General features: G+C 38.0%; 1 protein-coding gene across 2 annotated transcripts in view; it reads left to right on the forward strand.

Moving 5' to 3' along the window:
* Window positions 1-16,594, forward strand: part of PARVA (parvin alpha) — a 67,651-nt gene extending 51,057 nt beyond the window's left edge. For both annotated transcript variants that reach the window (XM_027881791.1, XM_027881792.1), the window contains exons 7-13: window positions 2,311-2,369; window positions 3,383-3,402; window positions 4,789-4,850; window positions 5,502-5,570; window positions 7,308-7,409; window positions 8,206-8,278; window positions 11,679-16,594. In XM_027881791.1, coding sequence (XP_027737592.1) covers window positions 2,311-2,369; window positions 3,383-3,402; window positions 4,789-4,850; window positions 5,502-5,570; window positions 7,308-7,409; window positions 8,206-8,278; window positions 11,679-11,755 — 462 coding nt within the window. In that variant the 3' untranslated portion in view covers window positions 11,756-16,594. The remainder of the gene's footprint in view (window positions 1-2,310; window positions 2,370-3,382; window positions 3,403-4,788; window positions 4,851-5,501; window positions 5,571-7,307; window positions 7,410-8,205; window positions 8,279-11,678) is intronic.
* Window positions 16,595-27,428: the final 10,834 nt, after the last annotated feature.

Below are 27,428 nucleotides of genomic sequence, written 5' to 3' on the forward strand. Positions count from 1 at the left end.
TCATGTTCTCAAGAAGTATTTTTCTGAACCTGTGACAAATGCATTTGTTCTTTCAAGCTCTAGAATTAGAGCTAGAATTATAAAACATGATCCTCCAGATGACTGGATAGCAACAATACATAGGCAAAAAGCCATCCAAGCAGTGGGAAGGTTTTCAAAGTGGGATGTTGTCTGGGAAAATTAACCAGTTGTCCCTCAGTTACATAGAACTGCTGATACAAAGGGAGATGAAGAAGAGACCTTTTGCATTTCCAGACATCCTACCCAGATTTCAGATGTATTTTTTTGTTCTAGAGGTAGTTGACAATTTAAAATGGTAAGTGATTAGGAAGATCTTCATGGCTTTTTGTGGAGTCTTTCAGGTGTGAGAGAAGAAAATGCCAAACTTGTCCACTAAAGTCTCCTGTTGTCACCCAGCTTTTCTTGGGGAGTCTTAATTCATACTTCATTTCTCAGTGACTTTCAAATAATAGATGTTGATTTTTGTAGTTTGTTATTTCAGTTGTAGCCACTGTTGCCTTTAAAGAACATGCTGGGCAGTCTTTCAGTCCTCAGAAGGACCTTTTTCTGCTCTCATACTACCAGACTGGTCACTGAAAAGTACAGATACCATTGCTGTGGTGCTCAACTCTTCTAGGAGATGAGAGGAATAGGGCTTTTGCTGCAGAAGGCATCACTGGTGTGTCAGAGTCATCATGAGGAGGAAATAAAAGTTTCCTTTCACCCTGCAGCAAAGGGAAAACTAAACAAAATCTTAGAGAGGAATTCTAATTGGAGTTAACATGAACTTAAAGTATGAGCACTTACTGCTGTCTGCACAAGCTGGAAGTGAAGATAGCCCTAAATTAGGTCATTTTTCTTCAGATTTTCAACGTATGTGACTGAAGATAGCAGCTGTTCTGTGCCCCCAGTGTAACACACTGGACTCCACTCTGTCTTTTTAATATTCAAAGGTCCTTCTTGAATGCAATTTTTACTGTGTTCAAAATACTTAGTAACAGGACTTTAAAAAATATTGTGGAAACCCCCTAAAACTATCATCTAGCTAAAAGGACAGTTTACATTACCCCAGGTCCTGGTCTGGAGTGACCCAGCTGTGTTCAGCTTTCTTGCAGAAAGACAGACATTTCTTCATATATTTTAGTAATGCTGTATAGAAATAACAGTCACAAGGCTGGCTAAATCCTCAGCACATCATACACTGAGGACTGCCTCAGGTAGGGATGTGCTATCTTCTCCAAGGCAAGAAAGAGCAGCAGCCCCAGTTCACATGCCAGGAAGGACTTTTCCAAAACATTATTCTCCTTTTCTACATAGAAGGCAAGTCTAGGAGCAGCATAAATTTATTTTTCTCATTTCCTTTTATGACAGGGAGTGAAGAATCGTGAATAATTGCCTAATGTCTAGACTTTACATGCAGTCGTCAGCATTCGCCTGACTTTTTTTTTCTTTATTGCAAAATTTTAGTAATAACCAGTGAATAGAATTAGCAGAGAGAACACAGAGAGACAGAACATATGTACGGTATTTACACCGCCGCCAGATGACTGATCAGCAGCATACTGAAAACAATGTCAAACTTTTCAACTTCATTTTCCGACTGACTCAAATGAGCAGCCATTTGAGTTGGGTTCTGCCATGTTGTGTGCAACCTCTGACCAGAGGCCACTCAGCACCACGTGAAGGGTTTTCGCATCTCAACTTTGGAGTCACCGCTCATATTAACCGCCTGGTGACTGGGATCTGGAGCAGGCTGGGAGTGCGAATGGAAGCTCCATTTTGGTTTTCCATCAGAGGCAAATAGAGCTCTTTGTCTAGAGAGCAAGTCAGAAAAGGGAAGCACTGAGGCAAAAAAGAAAGAGTATGAGCAGGGCAGAGAGAACAAATGGCCTAGAGCAGACTTTTTGCAAAAGAGAAGCACGGGCACCATCTGCCAAAGCTGTTCACTGAAATACAAGGTTTAATTCAGCTCACCGAGGCATACCTCTACTAAAATACTTACATATGGGTTTAGGTGTTTCAAATGTCTTGCTGAATTGGGGCCTTTAAAAGAAAAGTGAATTAGGAACAATGGAGAAAGGGAAAGTAATACTTCCTTCTACAGGTGGAGTTTCAAGTTTCTCGTTAATGTACAAAAGAGTTTTCTGAAATACTTGCAAGGTAAAATAATATTACTGTAAGTTTGTTTAAGAAAAGTTCTTATTTTTCAGGCTTTTTATCTAATTACTTTTCTGGATCACAAATAAATTTTTACCGTACCCTAAGCATTAAACTTTACTGAGAAAAATGTCACTTTTTTATTTTTTCCAGAAACGAGAAGGAATCCTCCAGTCTCGACAAATCCAAGAGGAAATAACTGGTAACACTGAGTATGTCAACACCACTTTTGCCAACAGTTCAGTAATTGAACACAGATGCGTCCCAGAAATTCAAACATTTGCTGATATTTAGATTTCAGTATTGGGGTTCCAGGGAAGATGATGCATCAGCCAGTGACTGCATTTTAGCCTTTTCAAGAGCTGCAAACATGCATCTAAAAATACAAGAGGAGAGGGAATAGAGAGGAGGGGAACTAAAAACAGGAGATCAGGATAGATGAGAAGATAGAGTGAAGATATACAAAATCTCTACTCTGTATTTATCTACTATTAATTTATTTTTATTATATTTATTATTATTTTATTAAATAGTCCTTCAAACAAACAAGAAAGATATACCTCACTCTTTTCTGTTGGTTTTGACTTGATAAAGAATGAGATTTGTTCAAAAAGGAATGTGATGTGACTATTTTTAGGTAGTTTTGACTTTGGGAATGTAAAATGCCGGTAGTAAGCCCTTTATGTGTCATCTCACTGAACAATTTATAACAGAAAAGTTATTCCAAACCAACAGAGAACAATAGTAGAATATTCTGGTTTCTAGTTGAATGGAGAGAAGCTGTACTATGATTTATTTTATCTGTATGGATTTGTTTATGCGTGATAGTTATATGAGGGATTAACTGGAGCAAAATGCTTCAGTTGGTGTGGTAAATTCATCTTTTAAGGAGAGGGGCAGGTTTTCACAAAATCAACATGAAAAGGCCTTCTTCACTCAAGCAAGGTGTGTTGATTTGGTTCAAAGTGGAAAATGTGAGATCTGGCCTCCTTGAGACTTTAGTGAAGCCAAGAGATATTATGCTGATAGACTCCAGACTAATCCAGATCCTCAGTTGGTGTAATTTAATGACGGTTTTCTTAGTTCCGTGGATTCACTCCAGTATCCACCAAGTTGAAGATCTGACCATGTTCATTGTTTTCTTTTGCAGCACAATATCTGCAAGTGAATTATATATAACATTGTTTTGTTCTTGTTCTTTTTCTTTTTTTTTTTTTTCCTATAGGGCTTTGTCAGGAAGGCATGGTAAGTTCATTTGATTATTATCTTTTCCTTGATGCAGCCAAAGTACACATTAGTTCTGCAGTGGGTGGTCACTTTGATCAACCTGCAAGGAAGTAGAGGATTTCAAGTTGCCCTGGCAAATATCTGCACCACAGGCTATTATGGCAGTTAACAAAAGGGGGGGGAAAAAGCATCAAAATCAGTCCGACCATCTTTAAATTTCATTGCTTTTCAGCACATGTTAATATGCAGGTGCTTTGTGGTTTAACCTCTAGAACGTTACTGTAATAGTATTAATGGTTATAAGTTCCCAGCATAATGTAAAATGGTGGCTTATCATGAAGCAGCTGGTGAACATGATGATATTCTTACATCCGTTACCTACTTACACTTTGAAGACTTGGAGTCATCATTCAGCAACCCTACCCATGCAAGATCCTGTGCCTGGTATATCTTACTGCCAGGACTGAGACTGGCCAAATGCCTGGACAGCAGAAAACACTCACCTGAGCAGCTTACGTAGAGAATTTAGCTTTTACTTCTTTATTTTTTTAGGCCACCAAGAATTTAGCTTTTGCTTCTTGTATTCTTTCAGTGGCTGCCATGGAGCTGATTTAAAGGCTTCATGAATGACTTCTTTTCCCAATGATATCCCTGAGCAGTCTTACTTAATATAAGGTCTGACTTCTATAAATGGCTTTGGATCTACTTTAGCTTTTTTTTTTAATTGAGGAATATGAATGTAACTGTTTATGGGGTCATTTGCTATCATTCAGGTGATTGTCAAAATGGAAAATGCTCAGAAAAGGCTCTGGTGGCTTTGTTTTAATTATTTTTTCTGTTTTCTTCAGAAGGTCATCACAGTAGCACTCCTGTCATGCTGCCTTAGGTTACCTGTACTGCTGATAATGTCCTAAATTGCATATCAGAATGGCCCAAAACATCTATACAAAGGATTGTATTGCAGATAATATCATAGGCCTGCTTGAGATGCTTAATACCACAATGCAGTCAGTGGCCCATGGGGAAAATCTTCATCTGTAGATGTAGTGGCTCTAATGTAAACTCATGTTGTTCTGCACAAAATTATTTGGTTACTTAACTACCTGTATCTGGCTGTTTAAGGTTTTATGCATAGCTATTCTTTGTTTGTTTTTGAGAAATGGGGTCATTAGGCAATCCATATCCTACTTGAAATCAATTCTTTTTTTAAATAATAGTGAATAAGTTACCAGCAGCTTACAGCAAGAGAGCAGGATGCAAAATACATGGTACTTGCAATACAGAGACTATATTGAAACATTCTGCTGGCTGTGTTGTCTCAAATGAATATGTGTCTCAGTAAGTGTTTATTCTGCACTGGAACAAGTGCTATTCAGTATATTAATATCACTGAATGTTTTTCAGAAAGAGACGCATTTGACACTTTATTTGACCACGCTCCAGACAAGCTCAATGTAGTGAAAAAGGTTGGAAAGTTTTTATTTTTGACATACATAATGTGTGCATGTGCATTCTTGAGTGTCTCTGTATGTCTGTAGTGAGTGTGTGTGGATAGAATATATAATTGGCAGAGTTTGCATACATTAAATACACTTAAGATTTATACTTAAATATACAAATTCACAATTATTATATTACTTTTTATTTAATGTTTAGCAGCATGAATTTAACTTTGGAACACACAGTAACATATAGTTATCTAAGATCCCTTCAAATAAGTTCTCACAAAGTGCATGTTGAGTAGAACCCAACTGGTACATTGGCTATACTAATGCTAAAGAGATACCCATTTTACAACTACTAAAGGTCTGACCTAGAGTATTTTGGCTGCTGTCAGATTTGAGTGGAGTCCAATTACCTACTTCCCTGTAGTCTGCTACAAGTGTTTGTTTTTTATGTTTTAACAGTATGGTTTTTTATATTATCATACTTGTTTTATTTCTGTTCTTAATTCTTGGAAAATTATTTTTTTTTAATGTCACATTTCAGTTTTAAAACTTAGAGACTGTGTTGCAGTCTCCTCACTCATATACTCTCTTCTGAGTGGAGTTAATACTGCTTGCGTTGGACTGCTGCCCTACTGAATATGCCTTTACTACACTGTTTTCATATTTCAGACTCTCATCACCTTTGTGAACAAGCATCTGAATAAACTGAATCTGGAGGTGACTGAACTAGACACGCAGGTAGAATTTTATAGGCTTTCTTAAAGGGAAGAGATAGTTGCACTATGTTATGCTCTACGCCCCAAACTTCATCCAGAAATTTCATTGAATTGTTATTGAATGTGCTCCAAGATGTTATTTCAGCACGAAACCCTTCATTTCTAAATATTCTTATATGAGGAAGACCCTCACCAGTTAAGCATCTAAACCAGTTTTGTGCTTTCACTAGCATAAAAATTAATTAAGAAACGCTACCCTTTGGGTGCTGCCAAGTGCTCTGAGAAGAACCTGCTTGTTTTGGTCAGGAAAGAACTCTGTCCGCTTGGTTTGATCCAGCGTCAGGCTGAGCAGTTGTTTCCTCCCTACCTTTCCACAAGCACGCAGTCACATGGGATTACAATGGCTCTATTCAGTGAGATACATTCTCCAGAGTAAAGCTACTCAAGTGTACAGGCAGCTGTACAGCTGGGCTGCAGGCTTGATTGCACCACAGAAATAATGTGGTGCATGGTCGTCTTTCTTGTCCTCAGCTGCTAAATTGGCTGAAAAGAAGTTAAAAGAAAAGCTTAATCCTGCTGTATTAATACCTCCCCATATGAACAATTGCAGCAGTTATCATAAGAAAATTACGGGTCAGGCAGGAAGGGGTGGTATCTGCACTGTCAAAAAAGCCCAGGTGTCTTCAGGTCAGGCTTTATTTTATGTCTTGATTCATGTTGTTAAGAATCTCTACTTCATTTAAATAGCTATCAATCTGATAGAGATTTCTGCAAAGGTAAAATCAAGATTTAGATGGAAATAATGTGTAAAGGCTTTCAAAAGGGCATTCCCTATTTCTGCTTATTGTATTCTTTACTTCGGGGAAAAATGTATTATTCAAATGTACCTAGAAACTCCTTAAGCATTTATGCAAAACAGTAATCCCTAAGATGAGAGATTGTATTTCTATCAGTTGGAAGAAAATTTACTTAGTAAGGTGATAGGTTGCTTCAGATAACTCAGTTTGAGTATGGAGATACCTCAGTGCACTAATAGACCTGATGTCACAGGGGTAGAATTGAGAGACCTTTGACAAAACCATGAAACATAGAATGTTTTGGTTTGGAAGGGACACCTTCCGCAAGACCGGGCTGCTCAAGCCTTGATCAATTCCAGAGATGGGGCATCCACAACTTCTCTGGGCAACCTGTTCCAGTGCCTCGGTGCCCTCACAGTAAATAATTTATTCCTAATATCTAATCTAAACCTGCCCCCCCCAGTTTAAAGCCATTCCCCCCTTGTCCTGTCGCTTCATGGCCTTGTGAAAAGTCCCTCTCCAACTCTCTTGTAGTCCCTTTAGGCAGTGGAAGGTGCTACAAAGGTCTCCCTGGAGCCTTCTCTTCTCCAGGCTGAACAATCCCAGCTCTCAGCCTGTCTTCACAGGAGAGGTGCTCTGATCATCTTCGTGGCCTCCTCTGGACTCGCTCCAACAGGTCCATGTCCTTCTTATGGATGTTGCTGTTTTTTTCAATAGAAATGAACATATATCATAGCAATTAGATATCTTCCACTGTAATTACGGACACTAAAAATTAGACATAACAGAACTAACTAATTACATAGAATCAAAGAAGTGAGATGACATCGTTTAGTTGCAATTTAAAATATTCGTTTTAGTAGTTTGTTGACAGTTCTGCATTAGACAATATATATCTTGCTCATTAAGAAAAACAATGAGATATTTTTCAGGAAATGTACTGAGAAATGTCTTTTTTACAGTTTGCAGATGGTGTGTACTTAGTCCTGCTAATGGGTCTCCTAGAAGGCTATTTTGTTCCCCTGCACAGCTTTTTCTTGACTCCTGATAGTTTTGAACAAAAGGTAATTAGATTGCATTTTTCTATCAAAAAAAAACCAAACATATAAACATATCTAGTTTTACAAGGATGACATAAATTTTTCCACATACATTTTTGATGTTAATAGTTGAAAGAAAGGGCTGTACTGGTAACCAACCATTTCCAAGCATTAAAAAAATTTCAGTATTAATACTTATCTGGAGTAAAACAGAAAATTATATTAATGATGGTGTGGTTAGCAAGTCTTAACAGATTTTGGCAGCCACTGTGCGATGCTGTCATTGCACGAGACTTACTGTTCATTAAGTGCATATAGGATTACATACAAGAATTGATGACAGAACTGATTTTTTTTTAATGTCCAAAATTCAAGACACATTTAACATTTGAAAAGTTTAATGGGTTTTGGAAGCATAAAGGCATATATGTACAATGTGTCAATTTGAGACCAACCATTACCTCAGTGTCTGTTGCTATCCAGGCAGTTCAGCTGTCTGTTCAAGACAAGAGAACTTCATGGGCCATCATGTTCCAATTTTCAAAGTTGAGGGAGGTGGGCTATTCTTACTTGTAAGTAATTTTTCTATGGGTAATGTTAGTTCATATGTTATCTTTCAATTATTTTTATATTTCTGAAATCACCATAAGCCTAACACACCAAAACAATGGATTGTCGGCATTCCATGTACCAAATCTTCTATTTATAAATGCAGCCCTGACTGTTTTTTCCTTCTGCACCTTTAAATACATCTTGTTTTGAACATTTGTACTATAAAATATAAAGTTCACAATAATGACTACCTTCATTATATTACTAGGTCCTCAACGTATCCTTTGCATTTGAGCTAATGCAAGATGGTGGACTGGAAAAACCAAAGCCAAGACCAGAAGGTATCTATTCTACATTTTTTGTATCTCCTTAAAAATTTGCATTGGATCTAGATCCTACAGGGCTATGGGATGGCTAAGTGAAGGTTAAAATGTTTTTCCAAGAGCAAAAAGCAAGATACGTTTTGAAGTGCTCGAGTAACTCTGTATTTTAAATGGCTGATAGACACACTTTTTCAAATTTTGCAGCAAATTTCCTTTCTTCAGTGGCCTGGGTAAAATTTGTATGGCCAAATATATGCAGTAATATTCAAATATTCACTGAAAGAAAAAGAATACAGATATGAATGGTGTCACTGGCAAATGTGAATTGCTCCAATTGCTTAGTTTTCCCCCATCTCACATCTTCATACTAAACCTCAAGTATTCCAATGTGATTTACAGGACTTTCACAAAAGAGGGAAATGTGGAAGAAGATGTTCACATAACTGCCTTTGAATGCAGGACCTAATCATGCAGATGTAAATTAGGTATAGAGTTGGAGACTGAAAGTAAAATGTGTCTTCAGAGAGGATAAAGGTTTAGCTGCTGACTTTAGCAGTACCAGTGTTCCACTCCTCTTTGCTCATATAATTAGTGTTTAAATCCAGCTTTTTGGTCTCGATATAGAGCCCTTGATTCACCATGTTGTAGGGTGCTCTTGTGGCTGCTCCCATAAGCAGTTATCACGTCTTACCATGCAGGAGCTGGACGTGCAGCTTCTGCTCCGCTCTTCCTAACAGAGTCAATAGCTGAGTTTCTGCTGGTTGCCCACCATAATAATCCATACATAAACATGTGTTTTCAAGACCAGTTGCAGATTCACATTATATGGTGCTCACAGTCTTTTCCTAACGTAATATTGGATTGTCATTCCCCGAGGAGTTGATATGAGCTGTTGCTTCTAATAGTAAGAACTCTCTGGAGATTCAGGCACACATTGCTGAATCAGGTTCTGCTCCATTCTACTTATTTCCTATCCCTCCCAACTTCTGGGAGCAGCAGGCACACACACACACAATAATACATCTCAGTGTCAAGCCTATGCTACCTGTGCATTAAATCTGGACCTACCCAGCCTATTTTTTTGCTTCTTTTGATAGTCCGAACTCTTATCTACAATCATGCTTAACTAAACCACTGGTGAGTATATCAGAAACATTTGTGTTTGAAATAGTGAAAGAGAGAAGGGGGAAACAGTGAAATCTAGGCATCCAAGTAAAACAGAGAGTATCTGTGATCCCTTACTCCCCATGGAGGTTTAAAATTCTTATGGCATTTAATTTTTCAGGTATTTATTGCTCTAGGGGACAGCTAATTTTTCCAGTATAAATCAAGCCATAAGGATATTTCAGCATATATAAGACATTTCTTGTGCAATTATTGAAATGCTTAATATGAAACTTCCTGCCCAATGTGAATGGAAAAACACATCTGTTTTATGTGTTGTTACATTGGGCACAATGCCCGTACTTAAAATTTCCAGTGAGCAAAAGAGTATTGAAAAGGATCTTACCCAAAATGTGTACACTAAATTCTCTTTAAATTCCTACACTGTTTCTTTGAGGTTCTTGAGGAAAAAATATGCTGAAAAGTGCTTTAGAATATGAAAAACATATTTAGTGGAAAAAAAGAATGCAGTTAAATAAATGAGTGTAAAAACCAATGATTTTTATGGGGTCAACAGTTTATTTGGGTTATTTGCAATATAATTGAAAAGGTATTAAAAAGCTTTCTGTGACCTTTTACTTTAAAAATGGCTGGAACATTAATCTATTGAGTCTATAATGAATTCATTTGCAGTGTGAGCTTTTTCAGATTAGGTCTTGAAATGTGTACATCAAAGCCAAACTCAAGTTTCTCTTTTTGAAACTTGCAACCAGTAAAATGTTACACATCCCAGTCAAACACACGAAGCAATGGAAATAGCTCATCTTTCTTTGGGAGCACGCTTCTTTTAGTTTGGGCCTTTTTGTGAAATTCTGTTGTGGACTCTGGTGGAGTCTCCTGGTATCTTTGCAAAGACCTAACAAAGTTACCTCTTTATTAATTTGGAGTTGTACTCAGAAAAAAGGTGTTATGCACCTTGCTCCTGGCCTGAAAGAGGAAACTTCCCATGTTACATGCAAATGGTATTGCAGATTATAACAGGATGTTGTGGGAGCCATGTACCTTTCCTGTAGCTTTTGGCATTTCCTCTTCCTTTTATACCAAACATTTTTGATCTGATTTTTTGAGAGCCACAAAACCTTCGTGGCTGTGGTTTCATGGCCGTGCATCAATCTAGGCTTGAGTGTTTTCACCTTTGTCCATGAATGTCAGTTTGCCACGTAGCTAATATCTTTAACCCTTCAAAGTTTGCATACTTTAGGACACCATGTGTAAGTTTGATGGGATTAACTCTTCAAAGGATGATCCCTTTACAGTCTATGAGAAACAGCAGTGTAGATAAATATAATGGCAAAGTTCTCTAATGATTGCATACACCACTTCCCAGGCTTACTTGGAAGTTTTGAAGGTAATGGGGAGTATCCACGGCCTCTGCTTTACACCTTCATGGCCAATTCCAAGACCAAAGTCGGGAGTCTGAGTTCCTGTAGGGTCAACAGAAAGAGATAGAACAATGCTAATTCTGCTCAATTCTTTCTGAAGGCAGTTCCAAATCCCTGTTTGAGACTGAATGTTCCTTGAAGCACTAGCGTAGACTGCTGCAGTAGTACTTGTCAGTTTGTTTTATAGATTTCTTGTGAAATAATATTGACTTTTTCAAGAACTTCTCTTGGAACAGAAGGTATTCATTAACTTTTTGTTTCGTATAAATCCCTTACTTTAGATGTTGAGTTTCTGAGGATTGATTCAGCCTTGTATGTGAGCTAGCTCAAAGAATTTTCAGAAGTGTCTTCAAGGGGCGCTTGTATACCTAGCTTCCTTAGATCCTTTGGAGAATTTAAACTTGCCTCTAGCTATCTTGCTGAAATTAGGCCTAATAAAGGATGTTGCAGCCCAGAATGTGCTAACTCCTACAGTTCTTACATAAGAGGAGAATTCCATTGTTTCTTGCCTGATGATTCGATCAACATGGTTTCTTTTCAGCCACAGTTGACTGAAGATTAAGTCATGTAAATATATGTAATCCTGGGCACAGTTTGTCTCAGGGATATCTCAACCTTGGTTGCATTTCAACATCAGTAGCATTAGCTATTTGTATCCCTAAGTAAAAGTGGTTAAAACATCAATTTCTGAGTTGCCAGTTTGAAAATTGTGCTTTATTGATATTTCTACTCTTTCTTACTATCTTTGTGATCCAGTGTTCATGAATATTGATCCAAGCAAGGGATGGGAGTAGAAAATAGGCACTTCTTCTCTGAAAAATATTTTGAACTAATGAAGTTACTAATGTGTTTTTCCTTGTCTTTTTTTCTAGATATTGTAAATTGTGACTTGAAGTCTACACTGAGAGTACTGTACAATTTGTTTACCAAATACAGGAACGTGGAGTGAAGAACTGATTTGAGTTGTAAAGGAGTGTTAATATCATAGCTAGTGTATCTTTCATTCGTATTCCTCTGCATCTTTATCCTAAAAGGAACTAAACTGTTTATCTGAAGAACTCTTAATTGATTATTCTTGCACTACTATTTTCATAGTAGATTTAAAACTATATAACTAAAAAAGAAAAAAAAGGTTGGAGGAAAGTATTTGAGTATATTCTGAGAGTATTCATGTCTCAATTGTCTTCACGCTGTTTTTAGTAGGTTAAACAACAATGAAACCAACCAATTTAGTAACTTTGATTCAAATCAGCCTTTGAAGCCAGTCATAGGAAGATTCTTAATTGAGTACTTTAATATTTTTTACATTTATCTTTTTTGAATCTGGGAAGGGGAAGAATATTTTCTATCTATGATACGACAGTTCCATTCTAATTGTGAGAAATTAGAATGAAATGGAGGGAAACAGTTAAATACACTTGTTCACATGACAGCTAAAAAGAAGAGACTTTACTTGATTAACATACATTTCCAGTGCTATTATGAGGCTTTAATTTTATAGGTACAAACTGAAGTGGCTAGTCATTCCTTCAGACTTAACTATAATGGGATACTCTGCTTTAAATCTGTGTTATTGAGCATTCCACAGCAGCACACTTTGCAGCTTGTCACTTGGTTTTGTTCAAGGCAGAGATCTTTTTTGTAAAAGAATTTTTACATTTCAGGAAGACACATCTGTATAATACAGGTTTTCTATAATATTCGTATTATTACATAATATTAGAAAGTAGAAGAATGTATTGGTTTTGTTTTGGTAGTTTAATCACAGGATTATTGGGTTTAGATTTATTGCTAAATAGGATTTAGAATTGTCCCTTTGGTTGATTTTATGATGAATGTATTTTGCTGCATAATGTCCAGCGCACACACACACACAAAATATTAATTTTCTAGAAATATTCCCATAGTGTTTCAGATACAAAAGCAATGCTTTTTGGTCAAAACTACTCCCACCTGCAAAGATTCCATCACTTTGTAAGGTTCTTTGGTGATTTTATATGCTTATAAAGATTTATTCTATCTAATAATCACCAAGTATAAGCTGTTTTCTGTTGGTTTTTAGCTTTAACAAAGACACACAGGAGAAATGGGAGTTGATTTTTCCCTTTGACTGATACCAAGCACCAGTTATGTTTCTGTAAAGAAGCTGATAGAGGCTGCCTGAATCACTTCCTAAACAAAGTATTCCATTGCAACCATAGATTCTTGGAATCCTGGGTTACACAGTGAAGAAAAAAAATCCTTAGGCTGAAATTCTTAGACAACTGTTCAGAAATCTTTGGGCTGCTTAGTGCAGGAAGGAGACTTGTTAATAGTCATCCAGTTCTGGCAGAACTTGTTTAGGTAAAAGGAAAAGTGATTTGTCGGCTCCTGAGTCAGTTCCTCGGAAGAAAGGCAGTGCTGGCAAGAACAGTCATTAACAGTTATATGTTACTTATTATGTAAAGCATGACATATTTTTCAATTTTCCAGGGCTTTTTTTTTTTCTTTTATGTAGAGCTTTCCAGTACAACATTAGCAAAAAAGGGAACTCAAGCAATTGCTTTCTATCTCTGATAAACACCAACTGATGTTTTGTAATAAGGTGATACTGACTTTTGCTGCAGGGCTATGAAATTATTCTTCTGAGAAGTAAGTATCAACTTTTTCAAGGGAAAGTTAGTATTCAGTTCAAATGACAATACCTGGATGTTCTCGGAACTCAGAAATTGTTGTCTGATTGTTTTAAGTGTTCTAAATATCTTTGTTAAGATATTTTCTTACCTCTGTATTTTTACCTGAGTTTCTGAAATTAGAGGTACAGAATATAACAATTATTTGCCCTTTACAGAGAGAAATAACTGGGCATTTTGACCTCAGTGAAAATGAACATGTTTTCATTACAGCTTTAATATCTGAGAAGCTAAACAATAGGAATTAACCAAACATTTTCTGAGCAAACTGAGATAGAACTTGCCATGTACATACCAGCAGCCATTTCAGTTCATTTTAATGTTTAACATGTAAGTTTTTTATTTGCACACCTAGATTTTAGTAACTGTAATAGTTCATTAAAAGGAGTATGTTTTTCTGCAGATCATGCTCAGCTAAAACACTTTTACATATCAACAGTGACAAACGATTTTGATTGCCTTTGATTTCAGGAGTGCACTTTCTTTAGAGAAGGGATTAATATATGTAAGGTGAACAGTGAAACTAGTTTCTTGTCTGGACTTAAAAATAAGTATTTTTTGTGCTATATTGATGCAACATTTTTGGAGATTTTGAAGCCTATCAAACTCTATTTTCCAGCCTTAAAAACATAATACTGAGACAGAATGATTAAATCCTCATGCTGAAATGCAGTTATGCAGAACCAGAGAAACATTTAAACATCCAACCTTTACACAATTATCTATTCTATGGTAACAATATATGTAAATTACAATCCACTATATAAACGAGAGTGTCCTATGTAAATATAGATCCAAACTAAATATAGTTTTAACACACTCACACAAATAGTATATGCTGCCATGTAGGAGTGGGTCACTGCTTATATTTTTGACAGTGTAGATTTAAATAGCTATCAGATAAATATGAAATCTAATATACAGATTATATCTAATATTTATTGCTTTGATACAGAATATTATAGAAATATAGAATACTACTGTAGACAGTTTGCTTTTCAGCCCTTGGTGTAGGTCAGTCCCTTCCTCCAGGGAAGGGAAGTGTTAAGTTAGCTGGGCTGAATTCTGCCAACACCTTAATTGCTTTTATTCTTGATACACAGCAGTGTATACTGATACAGTGCTGAATGCAGAATTTTCCTCACTGTTTATATTAAGATAGAAGTTGTTTAAATTTTAGGTCAATCCCAGGTTTATTTATAATTACTTTAAATAATTAAATGGATCCAAGTCAATTGATTTAGGTTGTGTAAGACGTGAGCAACCACCTAGAGAGGCCAGTTTCTCAACTGGTCCCAGAGAGAGCCCCTGGTCTCAAGGCTACCTTCTCAGCACTTGGGCTGGATTTCTAAAGCCAGCCAACGTGAATCCAAGCCACTGCCTGAAGATCTCATGGTGGTATTTGGATCTCATCCACCAGACCCATGTGCTTGTCTGTTGTGCTCTATCACATGAAGGCCCACAGGAAGCTGAGTCCACCAAAACCTGGTAGTAACAAACAGTAAACATTTCTGCTGTTGGGGCAGCCAAAAGAACATCTTTCTGTGCTTCTCTCACTTCTAATTCATTCATTGCATCCAGCAATATAGCATCCAGATTTGTTTTGTGGTTAGAGATAGCATCCTTTCCCTGTTGATGGATCCTGATATGCTTTTCCAAACACATAAAACTTACTTTTTTTTCTAATAGGAACTACAGATTTTTCATAGTGTGTCCATAAGATGTTGTCAAGATAATTACTTAAAATCCTAATATCTTGAAGTCAGCTCCTTTCAGGTTTCTTTCCCAGCTGACTGGCATTGAGTTGCCATAAGGAACAAGCCCTATAAAAAAGCTATTGAAGGAACCTTTGCATAATTTTACCCAAGACACACTCGCAAAGTCCAGAATTGGATTGCTCTGCATTTCTGATGGAGGAGAGGCACACAGAGCTGACTGCAGAATATCTAGTTCTTTGCATTTCTTAGTCAGTAGGTATCTTCCTGTTACAGGGGGTAGCAGCCCTTGCAGCTACATAGCTCAGGAATTCAAGTGGACTAGCAAGAGCTGGGTAAGGTCCTTATCTACTTCAATTAACCGTGGACTGAGTTGCCGAGTGGTGTATCCCGTGTAAACCAGTGGCGTTAAAACAACAGAGCCTCTGTTTTACAGAGGGTAACAGTAATTGGAAATGGTTTACATTCAGGCAGAATGTGTTGATTGAGGTAAACGCTACTTGGTCGACTTTTGTTCTTACTTCTTTACTGCAAGTGTGTTTTTAAATTCATGTTTCAGATTAATTTAGCAGACACCTTACTGCAAGCGGCAGTGTTGTAAAACAGAATGGCTTTTAGAAGTAAAGGGGTTTATTTCATTAGAGAAAGATATATATGATATTTAATATACTAGATACCAGCTTTAGATCTAGTTTTTGTTATTCTTATCTTCCTATCAAAACAACCTTCATAAATGGCCAAGCACCCAAAGAGAAAACAGTGCCTTGAAGACCTCTTGCAAAATTTTTTACACTGTTACCTAATAGACTTTTGTCCTTTTACTTTAAGAATTAGTATGGGGTTTGTCTTTACAGTCAGAGTACAATGACAGACTGAAGAAATCTTTTATAAAAAGTTATTATTAGTTTGAATTAAGATATTTTATTTTGATTTATCACATGGAAAATTGAGATCGCATCACCAAAATTCTAAAATTAGGCATATCTTAGCATCCACAGATTTTCCAAAGAGGTTTTGAGTCATTTAACATTTACAAGGGCTAATTTTGTGTATTTAGACAATATTTTGTGTGAGTTTTTTTTCTTCAATAGTGAGATTTTCTTTTTTGTCTAACAATTTAATACTATGCACTCTGCAACAAGTCCTTGAAATATTTGGTTCTCAACTTCAATATCAAACTAATTAAGAAAAAAAAGAATATTTGAAAAACTTACTTAACACATATCTGAAAAAGTATTGTTAGTTTAAATTAAGCTGCTTGCTTTCAACTGCAGAGTTAGTGGCTTTCACAGAATATATATACTCTGTAAGCAAAAGACACACTCTTTTGATGACTTTTTCCCTGTGCTTTTTCTGAAACCTTTGTTATGATCCACAATAAAATTTGCACCTGAAAATCAACACTGCATGTTTTTGTTGGGTTGAAGTATGAGATGTCTGACAAAAAATGTGGGAAGTTGTACGGTTTATGTTCTCAGAGCTTCCAGACCTCTCTGTGCATCTAACCCTTTCCAGTTAGCTCTTTGTGGATGTACAACTTATTTATTATTATGTTCTATGGGGGCTGGTGACAGCTGGAAGTGGGTTGGCAAAAACAGTCATGTAAACATATGTTTGAAATGATTAACGGCAGCAGGTCAGGAAAATGCTGTCTTTGACTCAAAATAGCAAAGTATACCTTTGCTTTAACATTACTGTGCTGAAAACTGCAGTGGTGATACTGCAGCCGGGTGTAATACAGAGTAATGTTGTTAATCTGAAATCTAGCAAAATGCTAGTGAAACATTAAAAGGATTGAAATTACACTGTCTGTTTCAGAAAATAACTGCGTTTAAGAAGATTCTGAGATCTGGTTTTTTATTTTATTTTTTTTTGTTGTGACCCTTTAATGCAGGAGCTTCAATGCAGAACTTGGAACCAGTCCAAAATATAGGCATCTGAAGTGCTGCAGATCGACATTTTTAGCCACTGAATTACTGGAATTAATCCAGAAGCAGGTGTTTGATCTTTAGGTCTGCTTGTAAAGCTGAAACCACCAAGCAGAGCTGCCTAACAACAACAGGGAACACTAAAGACAGGGTGAGTTTTAATGACAGTCTTCAATCCCAGTCTATTACTCAGGGCTTGAAAGAAGTACCTCTGTCTGCTTAGGATCCACATTCATAACCCCCACCATATGCCCTTACAGCTTTTGTCCTGAATTTTATGGATTTTATCCTGAAGAGCGAGTAGACTTGCTCTTCAAACATTGCAGTACAGCAAAAAGGTCATGGTCTGGCTTCCTCAATTTTTTCATTACTATTCACACAGAAAGTAGAAGATCTGAGTTTAATGCCCTTCTGGACCTGTGGGACTGATTTCTCTCCTCTTTAGAAACCTGCAGTGTGAATTTAAGGTGATATGCTTTTTCTAGTGTTGTTGGAGGGGCACTGTTGCCACCTAAGCTGAAGTTGCAACTCTGTGTATAAAGTAATTCCACATTAACTGAGAGAAAAATAGAGCAGAAGAGGGAGCATGGTGATTAAGCTGTTGAAAAGGTGGAAAGGAATTTGGGGAAAGAACCTGTCTGGGCCTTCTGTAAGGACTGCTTCTACATTTTAGTCAAATCAAAATTCCAAAACACATTTTGAAGAGGAAACAGAGTAACATCACTTCTGTTCCAGGGCAAAGTTCCTGCTGAACTTGGGTCACTTTCACTTCTCTCTCCCAGGACTCAAAACAGCCCCAAGAGAAGGTATTCCTACCCCCACATGGCCTGCAGCCTGAGTTAGGTTTGCATTTCCTCAGGCAGAGCAGATTATAGCTTCCTCCCCTGCTTCCCACCTGTTCTCCAGGCATTAGGTGGGCTCACAAGGCAAGGTGAGCACCACATCATCTACAAGCTGTGTTTTACAAAGATTACAAAACACCACTGCATTTTGTTTGTAAAGCCAGCTGAGGTTTGTTGGGACTTCTCTGAGCACAAGCACTGGATTGAGTGCCACATCTCAGTTTTGGATCCCAGCCAGATTACAACTAGAACTACTCAGTCCCATTGAGACTGGGTCAGCTTTGAACATGTGCAGGCATAACATGCGAGGGACTTTACAACTGAAAATCAAGGGTGAAATTTACATGGCTTCAGGGGGAGGTGGTGCAGCCTTGGTGCCTACATTCTGTTTGAAGAGCAGAAAATCTGCCTGGGGCCATATTCCTCACATGGGATGAGGAGGGAAAACAGGAAGAGCGTCTTCTTCTTTTGACATCTCCATGATGTGGCAGGCTGCACAAGCTGTTTTCTACTTGGCTAAGTTTAATTTTATTGGGAATAAGCCTGAAAACATGTTTTAACTATTCCTTCTTCTCCTGGATGTTTGCACTGTTCCAGTTAGGTGAAAATTAATACTAAATTAGCATGTTGAGGCTCTACAGTCTTCGGCTGTGACTAATCAGCACCTTCCACTTCTCAGGGCTTTTTGATGCTGGGAGGAATGAATGGTGCTGACTGTAATCATGTCTCTGAATGATTAGTCCATTGGATCACATGCCAGATTTATAACTGTTATATTAGATGAACAGATGAGGGTTATTAAATTACATGCGGGGGGTGGAGGGAAATGGTTGTGACCAGAACTTCATGTTTTGTTTAGTTGTCTTTTTTTGTCGTTGTTGGGTGGCAGTACTTAAGTGAGGGGGTAATCACCCCCGTGCAGTCCGAAAGTTGTAAAGTGCTGAGGACTGTAGCCTCAATTCAGCAAAACACTGAATTAGCTTTAAATATGTGAGAAAAGTCCTTGTGGTTTCTTTAAATCTGTTTTACCTAGACATGGATAAATATTCGTGTCACCGTGGGAAGCCTCAGTCACATTTACACTGAGGCCTGTGTTGTATTGTCTTCACATCCCAGCACAATCCTATATAATTACACCCACAAAACCATTACTTTTAAGGCCTGCTTTCCTCAAATGATCCCTTACAGCTGCTTTGTAAAATAGCTCATAAAATCCCTATGCTTCTTGTCCACTGTGGAATTCATTAAGAGTTTCACCTGGATGAAGCATTGCGAAACCGGGATGGTTTATGTCTTCTCTTGTGAGGTCCTTGGAGATCAGACAACTAAATCAATTGCAGAGAAGCAGAATTCTGCTGTCTGCTTTCAACCTTGCACTAAGTTTTAGGCAGATGTAGCTGAGGTTTGCTTATTATTGCTGTTTGGTTTACACCCATGCCTACGGGTTTAGTTGCACTAGCAGTTCCATGAATGCATCCTATGATACAGTCCTTGTCTTCCTCACGATCCTTCAGTACCTTTGCACAGAACTAACTACATGATAGTTATGGATTGGGAGCAATAGAATGGACTAGGAACCAAGTTCCCCTTTCTGTACCCTATCTGTTGCCTTTAAGTTGTGGTGTAAAACAAGGAGCTAAAAAGTAACCAGTGACGATCGTGTGGGTGCCAGTCCCCTAGGGCAAAGGGACCAGAGGAGTTACAAAGGCTGTTGTCTTTAAAGATCTCCACACTTGCTGTGGTAAAGATGTAGGTGCTCAGCATCAGGTCACTAAGGCAAGTAGGTATGGGCTTTTGTTAGGTGGCTGAGGAAGGAATTTTTCCTGTTAAAATACTGCATGGCCACCAGCTTGGGGGAAATTGCCAGCATAACAAGTTACATGCATGTGATTTAGACTTTCCTCTATGTGACAGTAGCTTAAATACTTCTATGTGCGTATTGTTACAATGATAGAGTACTGAAGGTGTCAGTCCTGCATTTCTAAGCCTTCTGTACCTCCAGATCTTTCTGAACTCTTTGTAACGGCACTTGAATAAGACAGAAAGGACATCATTAGAGCAGATCTCTATTCTTAATTGCATAAAAACCTTGTACATCTACCGTCAAAAACCAGCACTCAGTTCAAACAGTGTCATAACCTCCAGCTTCATTTTTTCTGTGTTATCAGGATAAATTAACCCATTAGCTGCACAGACTCTATTGTGAGTCAGAGGTATATGACTCATATGAATAGAACACATTTCTCTATTCTGTTTTTAATTAACTTGGCCTCCACCCAAATACTCCTTAGAAATGAAAGATACTAGATTAGCTGAAGTCTACAATACATTTTTATGGTTTATGCTATACTTGCATGAGTATTTTTATGAGATAATGCTACAAAAAAAATATTCCCATTAATGCACTAGTTTAAAGGTAAACAACTGGACTGCCTTATTTGACAAGCTGTTAAAGTACCATAATTAATCTGGTTTTCAGTCACTCCATGGAACCTTCCCACCACACCAGGATCTCTAAAGAAAAAAGCACAGAGTAAAATCAGAGAGGGTAAAGGGAAGAGAGAGAAATGTATCTTTCTGTGAACACTTTCTAGTTTGCAGCATGCTCATGTAACACAAGGAGGGTGGGCCAGACTGGTAAATTAATGAGGAAAATTTTCTGTGTGCTACCAACTGTCCGATGACTAATAAGTTAGTTTTCTACTTTGGCAGGTTCCAGGTTACTTGCAGCATGGAGAGGAGAGCTGGAGGATCAAGGTCAGGTTTTAAAAGAGGCTTAGTTTGAGGGGCTCTGAGATGAAAACTTGCATGTGGACCACTACTTTCCAGACTCCACAGTCCCGCAGTTTAATTCCAGTGGCTTAGAGCACTTAATTGAGATCTGCCTTCAGCTCTGCCTGCTGCCAGTTAGTCCTGATAAAGCCCTAACTCACCTCCTCATTGCCTAAGTGGTGACATTAGGACTTTCATCAAGGCAAAGAAATTAAAGGCACGTAGCAGACTCAGCTTCATTTAGCCAGAGCTCCATGTCCAGTTTCAGAGATTTTTCTGTCTTGGAGGGACACTGTCCTCCCACGCAAGAAAGGTAGTGTGGCAATAAATTGTTACAATACATGCTTCCCGATCACTGTAGAAACTTACCCAGTTTGTAGGAAGCAGATTTAGGGCACAGATTTATCTGATGATATTTTGAACAGTTACTCTGCTTTTCAGGAACATGCACATTCCTCAGCTGGAAGTTTTGAGCATTAACTTCTGAAATTCCATTGCTGATAACTAGACCTTGCTTTTTACTTTTCCTTTGCCACAGTGGACTTTTTAATGTCTTCACTGACGGAGATCAGATTACCAAACCTGTCTGGATTCCTATTTTATGCTTATAATAATGTCCTTCCATTGCACAGAACCCCTTTATATAATAATCTATAAGCATTGTAGAGGTGCAGAGGATGACGTGAAGATAGGATACTAACGGGCAAGTTTCTCTGAGTCAGCTCTTCTCCTTTGGGGATATGTGTACAAGGAAACCTGCATCAAACCTCAGGATGTCCTTGTTACCACGTGTGCTCAGAAAAGGAAAAGATCCAGGGCCCTCCTTTGCTTTGCAGGCAAGGAAGTTATGTGTAGTTGCCCTACTAGAAGGGGGAAGAAGCATTTGTACTCTGATGTGAGATGGAGGATGGGTCTTGCTAGGCAGTAGAGTCCCAGCACCTTTATTAAAATCTTCCCTAGCAAACCTGTAACTTGCATTCTGAGCACTTTCAGGAAAGTGCTGAACCATCTTGTGCTGCTGGGACTTTTTTATGCACCTCAACACTCGAACCCCAGAAGTCTTGTGATCCTCTGTCCTCTCCTCTAGTATGACACAACCTCACCCAGTAATTTTGGTGTCAAGACCGTTAACTTTTGCTGCTTCTAAGGCTTCTTTCCCAATTGCTCAGCTACCCAGGCAGACCTCTGGGATAGAGGATGAATCCGCAGTGAGTAACGCCAACAGAAAACTACTGTCTTAAGTCAGACAAAATTTTCCACTAGGTGAATTCCCCCAATTAAAAATCAGAAGATTTGTTCCAAGGAATCAAGACACGCCTGTTATTTAAACGCAATTTCTCTTTTATTACTGGCTTATTAAAACTTACCATTCTCTAATAATCAGCGTTTCTTAATTAACATAAAATTCCCAGGGGCCTGGTACAATTCCACCACCCACAATCCAGTTCTATCCTGTTGGTTTCTATTTAGACCACATATTGCTAGAGTATGTAGGATTATATTGCATGCTGCAATTATTTTCAGGGAGGACTGTGACACTTGGCCTTGATCTTGGCTTTCTCTAGTACAGAGTGCTGTAAATATTCTATATTTATTTATAACTTGTTGAGGGGAACAAGAGAGGCTGCCTGACACTGTGCACTCTCTTCTTTGCATTGTAATTCTCAGATGGGTCTCTCAGGATTTACAGGGAGGAGAGCTTTGCCATTTGGAGAAAAGGTCTTACAATTTAACCAGAATACAATTTTAACCAACCAGCCAGTTCAATCAGTCAGTCCAATTATTGTGGGTTGAGCAAGACTCTGTGTTCAGGACTCCCTTGAGTTGTTTTTAGTTATGAAATAAAAATAAGAAATTAGGTCAGTTATACTCTATTGACTTCTAGTCATAGAGCTTTCAAGAGTATATAGCAGCATAGTTTTGCCCCTGAATTTATATTTGGCATCTCACTGCCATGACTAGGCTTTGCCACCACTTGAAAATTATACTGGGAGTCCTCGTTCCAAATGGCAAATTAAATACGTGCTTGTCTCTGGACTTACGCGTGTGGACATAAGTCATGCAGACTTGCCTCTGGTTTTAATCTCTGCAGCACTGCAGGGGAGTGCTCTCAGTCCAGTGCTAAAAGAGCTGCATCAGCTCTCCCATCACCATCTAAGAACAACAGATTGTTTACTGAGTGCCTTGTCCCCTCCATTGGTTATTTCCTCCTTGACTGACTCTCCTGAGATCTTGTAGCCTTTGTACCAAATTTTTCTTAACTACTGTAGCCCTTCAAAAATTCCCAGCTCCCAAATACCCCTTCAACTGATTGTACCTTATGACCTACCTCATCTTCAAGCTGTCCCTTCTCCTTGGTTAAGGCAGCTGCTTAACCCAGCATCCAAACAATCAAAATCATGCAGCTGTCCATGCCATTGTTTTACCAAAACCCCATTCTTTCCAAACTGTTCTTAAATGCTATATCATTCCTGTTTCTTTTCTCCAAGCCACATTAAAGGCTTTGAATTGTTCCTTTATCTGTGTGTAACAACTGATGGAGCTGCTTATTTCTATCATCAACCTCTCATGTTCTATGGGCACACTTGAAACAATCACTCATCCTCCTGCTGTAATTTTAAAAGGTAGGATTGAAAGAACTGTACCAATCACTTCCTGCCACAACCCAGCACATTCTGCAACATAATTTGCAATAGCTTCTTCTTTTCTCCTAAGGATTATTCTAAGAAAAAAAAAATCCAAATTCTGACAAAGCAAACAGCCTGTGGTGGTTGCTTCTTTCATGGCTGGTCAGGTAGGTGTCTGCTCACACAGACTACAGTTTGGTGACTGCACAACATGAAGAGTATGGCTGCATGTCTCTGCCTATCACCTTGCAGAGCAATATTAAGCCAGAAAAGTGCTGAGAAAACCTCAAAAATGCCTGAGTTTGGATACATCCCAAATGTTTTGGTTTCTTGTGTGCACTTACAGGAGTCAGAAGAGAAAACAGAAAGACCTATAAATGTGCTATTGTTCATTCCCATCCCTTTAATTCTCTGATCCCTTCCTTTTAAATGGCTGCAGTCCTTATTCACTCTTTATTCTTCACCTCTCCATTGCTGATGTTGCACTACTTTGCATACAGTGCCATGGGAGCAATTTGTTGAAAACAGTCACATTGCAAAGTGAACATGGGATTTGAGGAATTTCTTATATATCAGTTTAAAAAGAAAACCAAACAAACAACCCCCAAATGCATGAAGTTGACACATATGAATGTTATGACTTGCAAGTTAGGAAATTAAGATATTACACTTCTCACATGAAGGTGAGTTGCATCTATCTGTGTGATACTGTTGGTTTTTAAGCCCAGATGAAACTGAGTTGTAAAACTTGTTTCTTTACTGTTAGTGTCATATGCACCTGAAGAGAGCTTTATCCACACTGACACCACTCTGAACCTTCCCATTTTATGAAATAAAAGTTGGGTATTTGTATATGTGGAATTTATTTCCCCTGCTCTGCAGAAGCAGAAGATGAAGCTGTTCTTCTCTAAATCATTTTCCTTCTCAGTAGCAAGTCATGTGCTTTAAAAGCTTTACAGGGTCACAGAGTCTTCATCCTTATTGCAAAGCCACTGATTGTCCTTTCTCAGCATCACTGGACATGGGTCAGGCCAAGCTTCCTGAAAACAGAAATAATATTTTCTGTTGAGTTATCCTGTGAATTAAGTAGATTATATGGTATGGTCTGAATTATTAAAAAACTCGGAGATATTTGTGTAGTGTAATAAATAAAACTGTATCTAAAGATGTTCTTTCCTAAGTTTTAGTTAGATCTTAACATTTGAGAGTGATTTGATGTTTAGGATAGCATAAGAATTAATTCCAGAGACAAAATATAATCAGTTTACCTTTCTTGGCACTGTATCTTGCTAAATGTAAAAAAACTCTTTTAATTTACTATATAATTATCCTTGTGTGTTCTTGAATGAAAGCATAGCAAAGATCACATTTCTGGCACATTTGGGAGCAAAACAGTTAAATTGCTAACAAATAATGTTTTGTAGTTTGTATGGGAGCCAAGAAGATTAATGAAATGTTCATGAGAGAATCTGGCAAGTGGCCACATTCCTATGGGAACATTGCTGTAGTGAGGTTTAACGGAGCATGAGGGACATTAAGAACCAAATGTGTGGGAGTTTTAGGGTGAACTGTAAATGATAAGAATCTAGTAAAACTAGATATTGTGCATTTTGCCTTTGAGGCTTTCCAGTGGATCTCTGTAACATTTCTCATCCTTATCTAAAGTCTGTGAGGAAGAAGAGCAAAGTGCACCCTCCTTGGGTTTTTCAAGAGCAGCTGTCAAACACTTGAGCTCTGCTGACTTCTTTGAATGTTACAGCAGATGTAAACTCATTAAACAAATGGCTACAAAAAATAAGTCTTTTAGCCTGACTAGAGTTTTTGTATAGAAGCTCCTCAATTTAATGCTTAATCTGCCAGCCTTCCCAAAACTTCCGTAGGCTTTTAATTGCAAAGATCTGTGGTAATTTCATTCTTTTAGACAAGTCAAGGGGAAGATGCATTGCTACAGTGTTATTTCTATTTCTGTTTTATCACCACCTCCCCTTTCACAGCAGTTGTCTCTGAAATACGTCCTCATTGACCACGGGTATCCACTAACATGCTGTATTTATATTAAGTTATTAATGCAACATTTAAGCAAATGTAAGAAAATAAGCTAAGTTTCCTCTGTTTCAGGAAAAAAACCTCTTTTCGGTAGATTGCTAACAACAGTCAAACACCTCTCTTTATCATACCAAAAGATAAGTTAAACAGGAAGCTATTGATTTCCCTGAGAGCAGGGCAGGCATTGAGAGATATATGGACTCTAACAGTATGATTTCTAGAGGTTGTCCAAATTAGCTAAAATAATCTTCGATGATCATCATGGATAGCTACTAAAGTGAAGAAAACCTGTGTTCTTACTTACCTTTCCACTAGATGGCAATGGTACATGGTAGTTATGTGTACTTTAGTACAGGAAACCTTTAAAAATGGAAATTTTATTAGAGGTTTGAATACCTCTTTAAATGAAGACAGTTGGACTATTAACATATGCTGAAACTCAGCTGTCTCAGCAGTGCCTGTCTCAAGCAGTAAAACTAATTTTCTTTTTTGCATAACAAATGAAATATCCCGATTTAGAAGTAACGGATATGGATAATAACCCTATTCAAAAGCAAATACAATGCTGTGATGAAGAGGCTGTCTAACACACCGAAGTTTGTGTTAAGTTTCTACTTAAGGCACTTTTCTGGTATTAAAACCAACAGACAAACCAAATCTTGAAGTAATTTCATTGACTTCAGAAGAGTTGCATTAGGGATGTATTTGGATCAGGGATTTTGGATTACAAAATTAGGAGTGCACACCACTGTGTGAGGAGGAGAAAAGACTATTTTTTTCAGCATCCAAAATGGGACTCCTCTGCACAAGCTGCCCCCAAAGCCATTTGGAGGCTTAACATCCTAAAGGAGGTAATTTTGGAGGAGGGGGTGAGGGGGGTGACAGAGGCAACGAAAACATACTTCTTTTAATGCACCTAAAGATCTGAAGAAATGCAATAGACATTTGGAGAGATGGGATATCTGACCCAGGCTGCTGGTGAGTTGGCATCTGGACACCATTTGAGTGTAATTCAGAACACACCATGGGAGAAGTGCTTTTTCCTAAAGCGTGACAGTTTGTTGTGATGTGGATTGACCATTTTGTTAGGAAAAAGCCCAGAGTGGTCCTCCTGACCCCACAGGACCTGCTTTCCAGTGGCTAGATAGAGAACGTGTGCATATTACAGTGTTTTGGCTTCAGGAAGATCTTTGATGTGTTCACAAATGCATATCAATGTAGAACATTTGTCCAATGCTAATCATGTGCTTCAGACTGAAAGGTTTTTAATAGATACCACCTACAGAACTTTCAAATTCATTTCATGACAAAACAAGATCAAATTCAAAATACAGAAGTTTAACTGCCTCCTAGCCAAAATGTTATCCCAGCAAGACTAACAACCAACCTTCCATTGCTACATAGATTTTTATGTTTAATTACTGTTGTGACTTAATTTTCTACCAACAATTCATTGTATTACTATTCTTATTTATGTCTGTTTCTGATTGCAGTAAGGAACCAGCCACTCACATTGTTATCAGTGAGACATTTTGAGAAGGTTTTTATTGGTTTAGATCTTCCATTTTGACTGCTTGTGACTTCTGAAATGAAGTACAGTATGACAGTTTAGGCACTGAACCATATCTCTGGCAAGAAGATGATTTCCTTTCCTTACTCTGCCACCCTCTTTCCACCGAGACCATGGCTAATTTACTGGGACTTGCCAGATATGTCCACCTCACTGCCAGTGACAAACATTCCTTACTGTCTGGCTTCCAATCATAGTGAAGCAGGAGCTTGAATCAATAGGACTGTGGTGGTCACTGGTCAAAGTAAATGTGAACTCTGTTCTACATCCTTAAAGGCCTTATGCCTGCCAATAAAAATAGAATTTAGGTGCCCCAGTATCATGAAGAATTAGACTTTAGTTTGTCCATAGCCCTCTAGATTTTTACTTTAGTGTCTTAGGAAGTCAAACCCTATGGATATCCACGTCTTCTAACATGTAACTCCTCACAGGTTTCATAGGATGTTCAGC

The sequence above is a fragment of the Empidonax traillii genome, unplaced genomic scaffold (genome assembly GCF_003031625.1).
Source record: "Empidonax traillii isolate 1590-97213 ecotype Southwest subspecies unplaced genomic scaffold, ASM303162v1 scaffold95:size1152806, whole genome shotgun sequence".
NCBI lineage: Eukaryota > Metazoa > Chordata > Aves > Passeriformes > Tyrannidae > Empidonax > Empidonax traillii.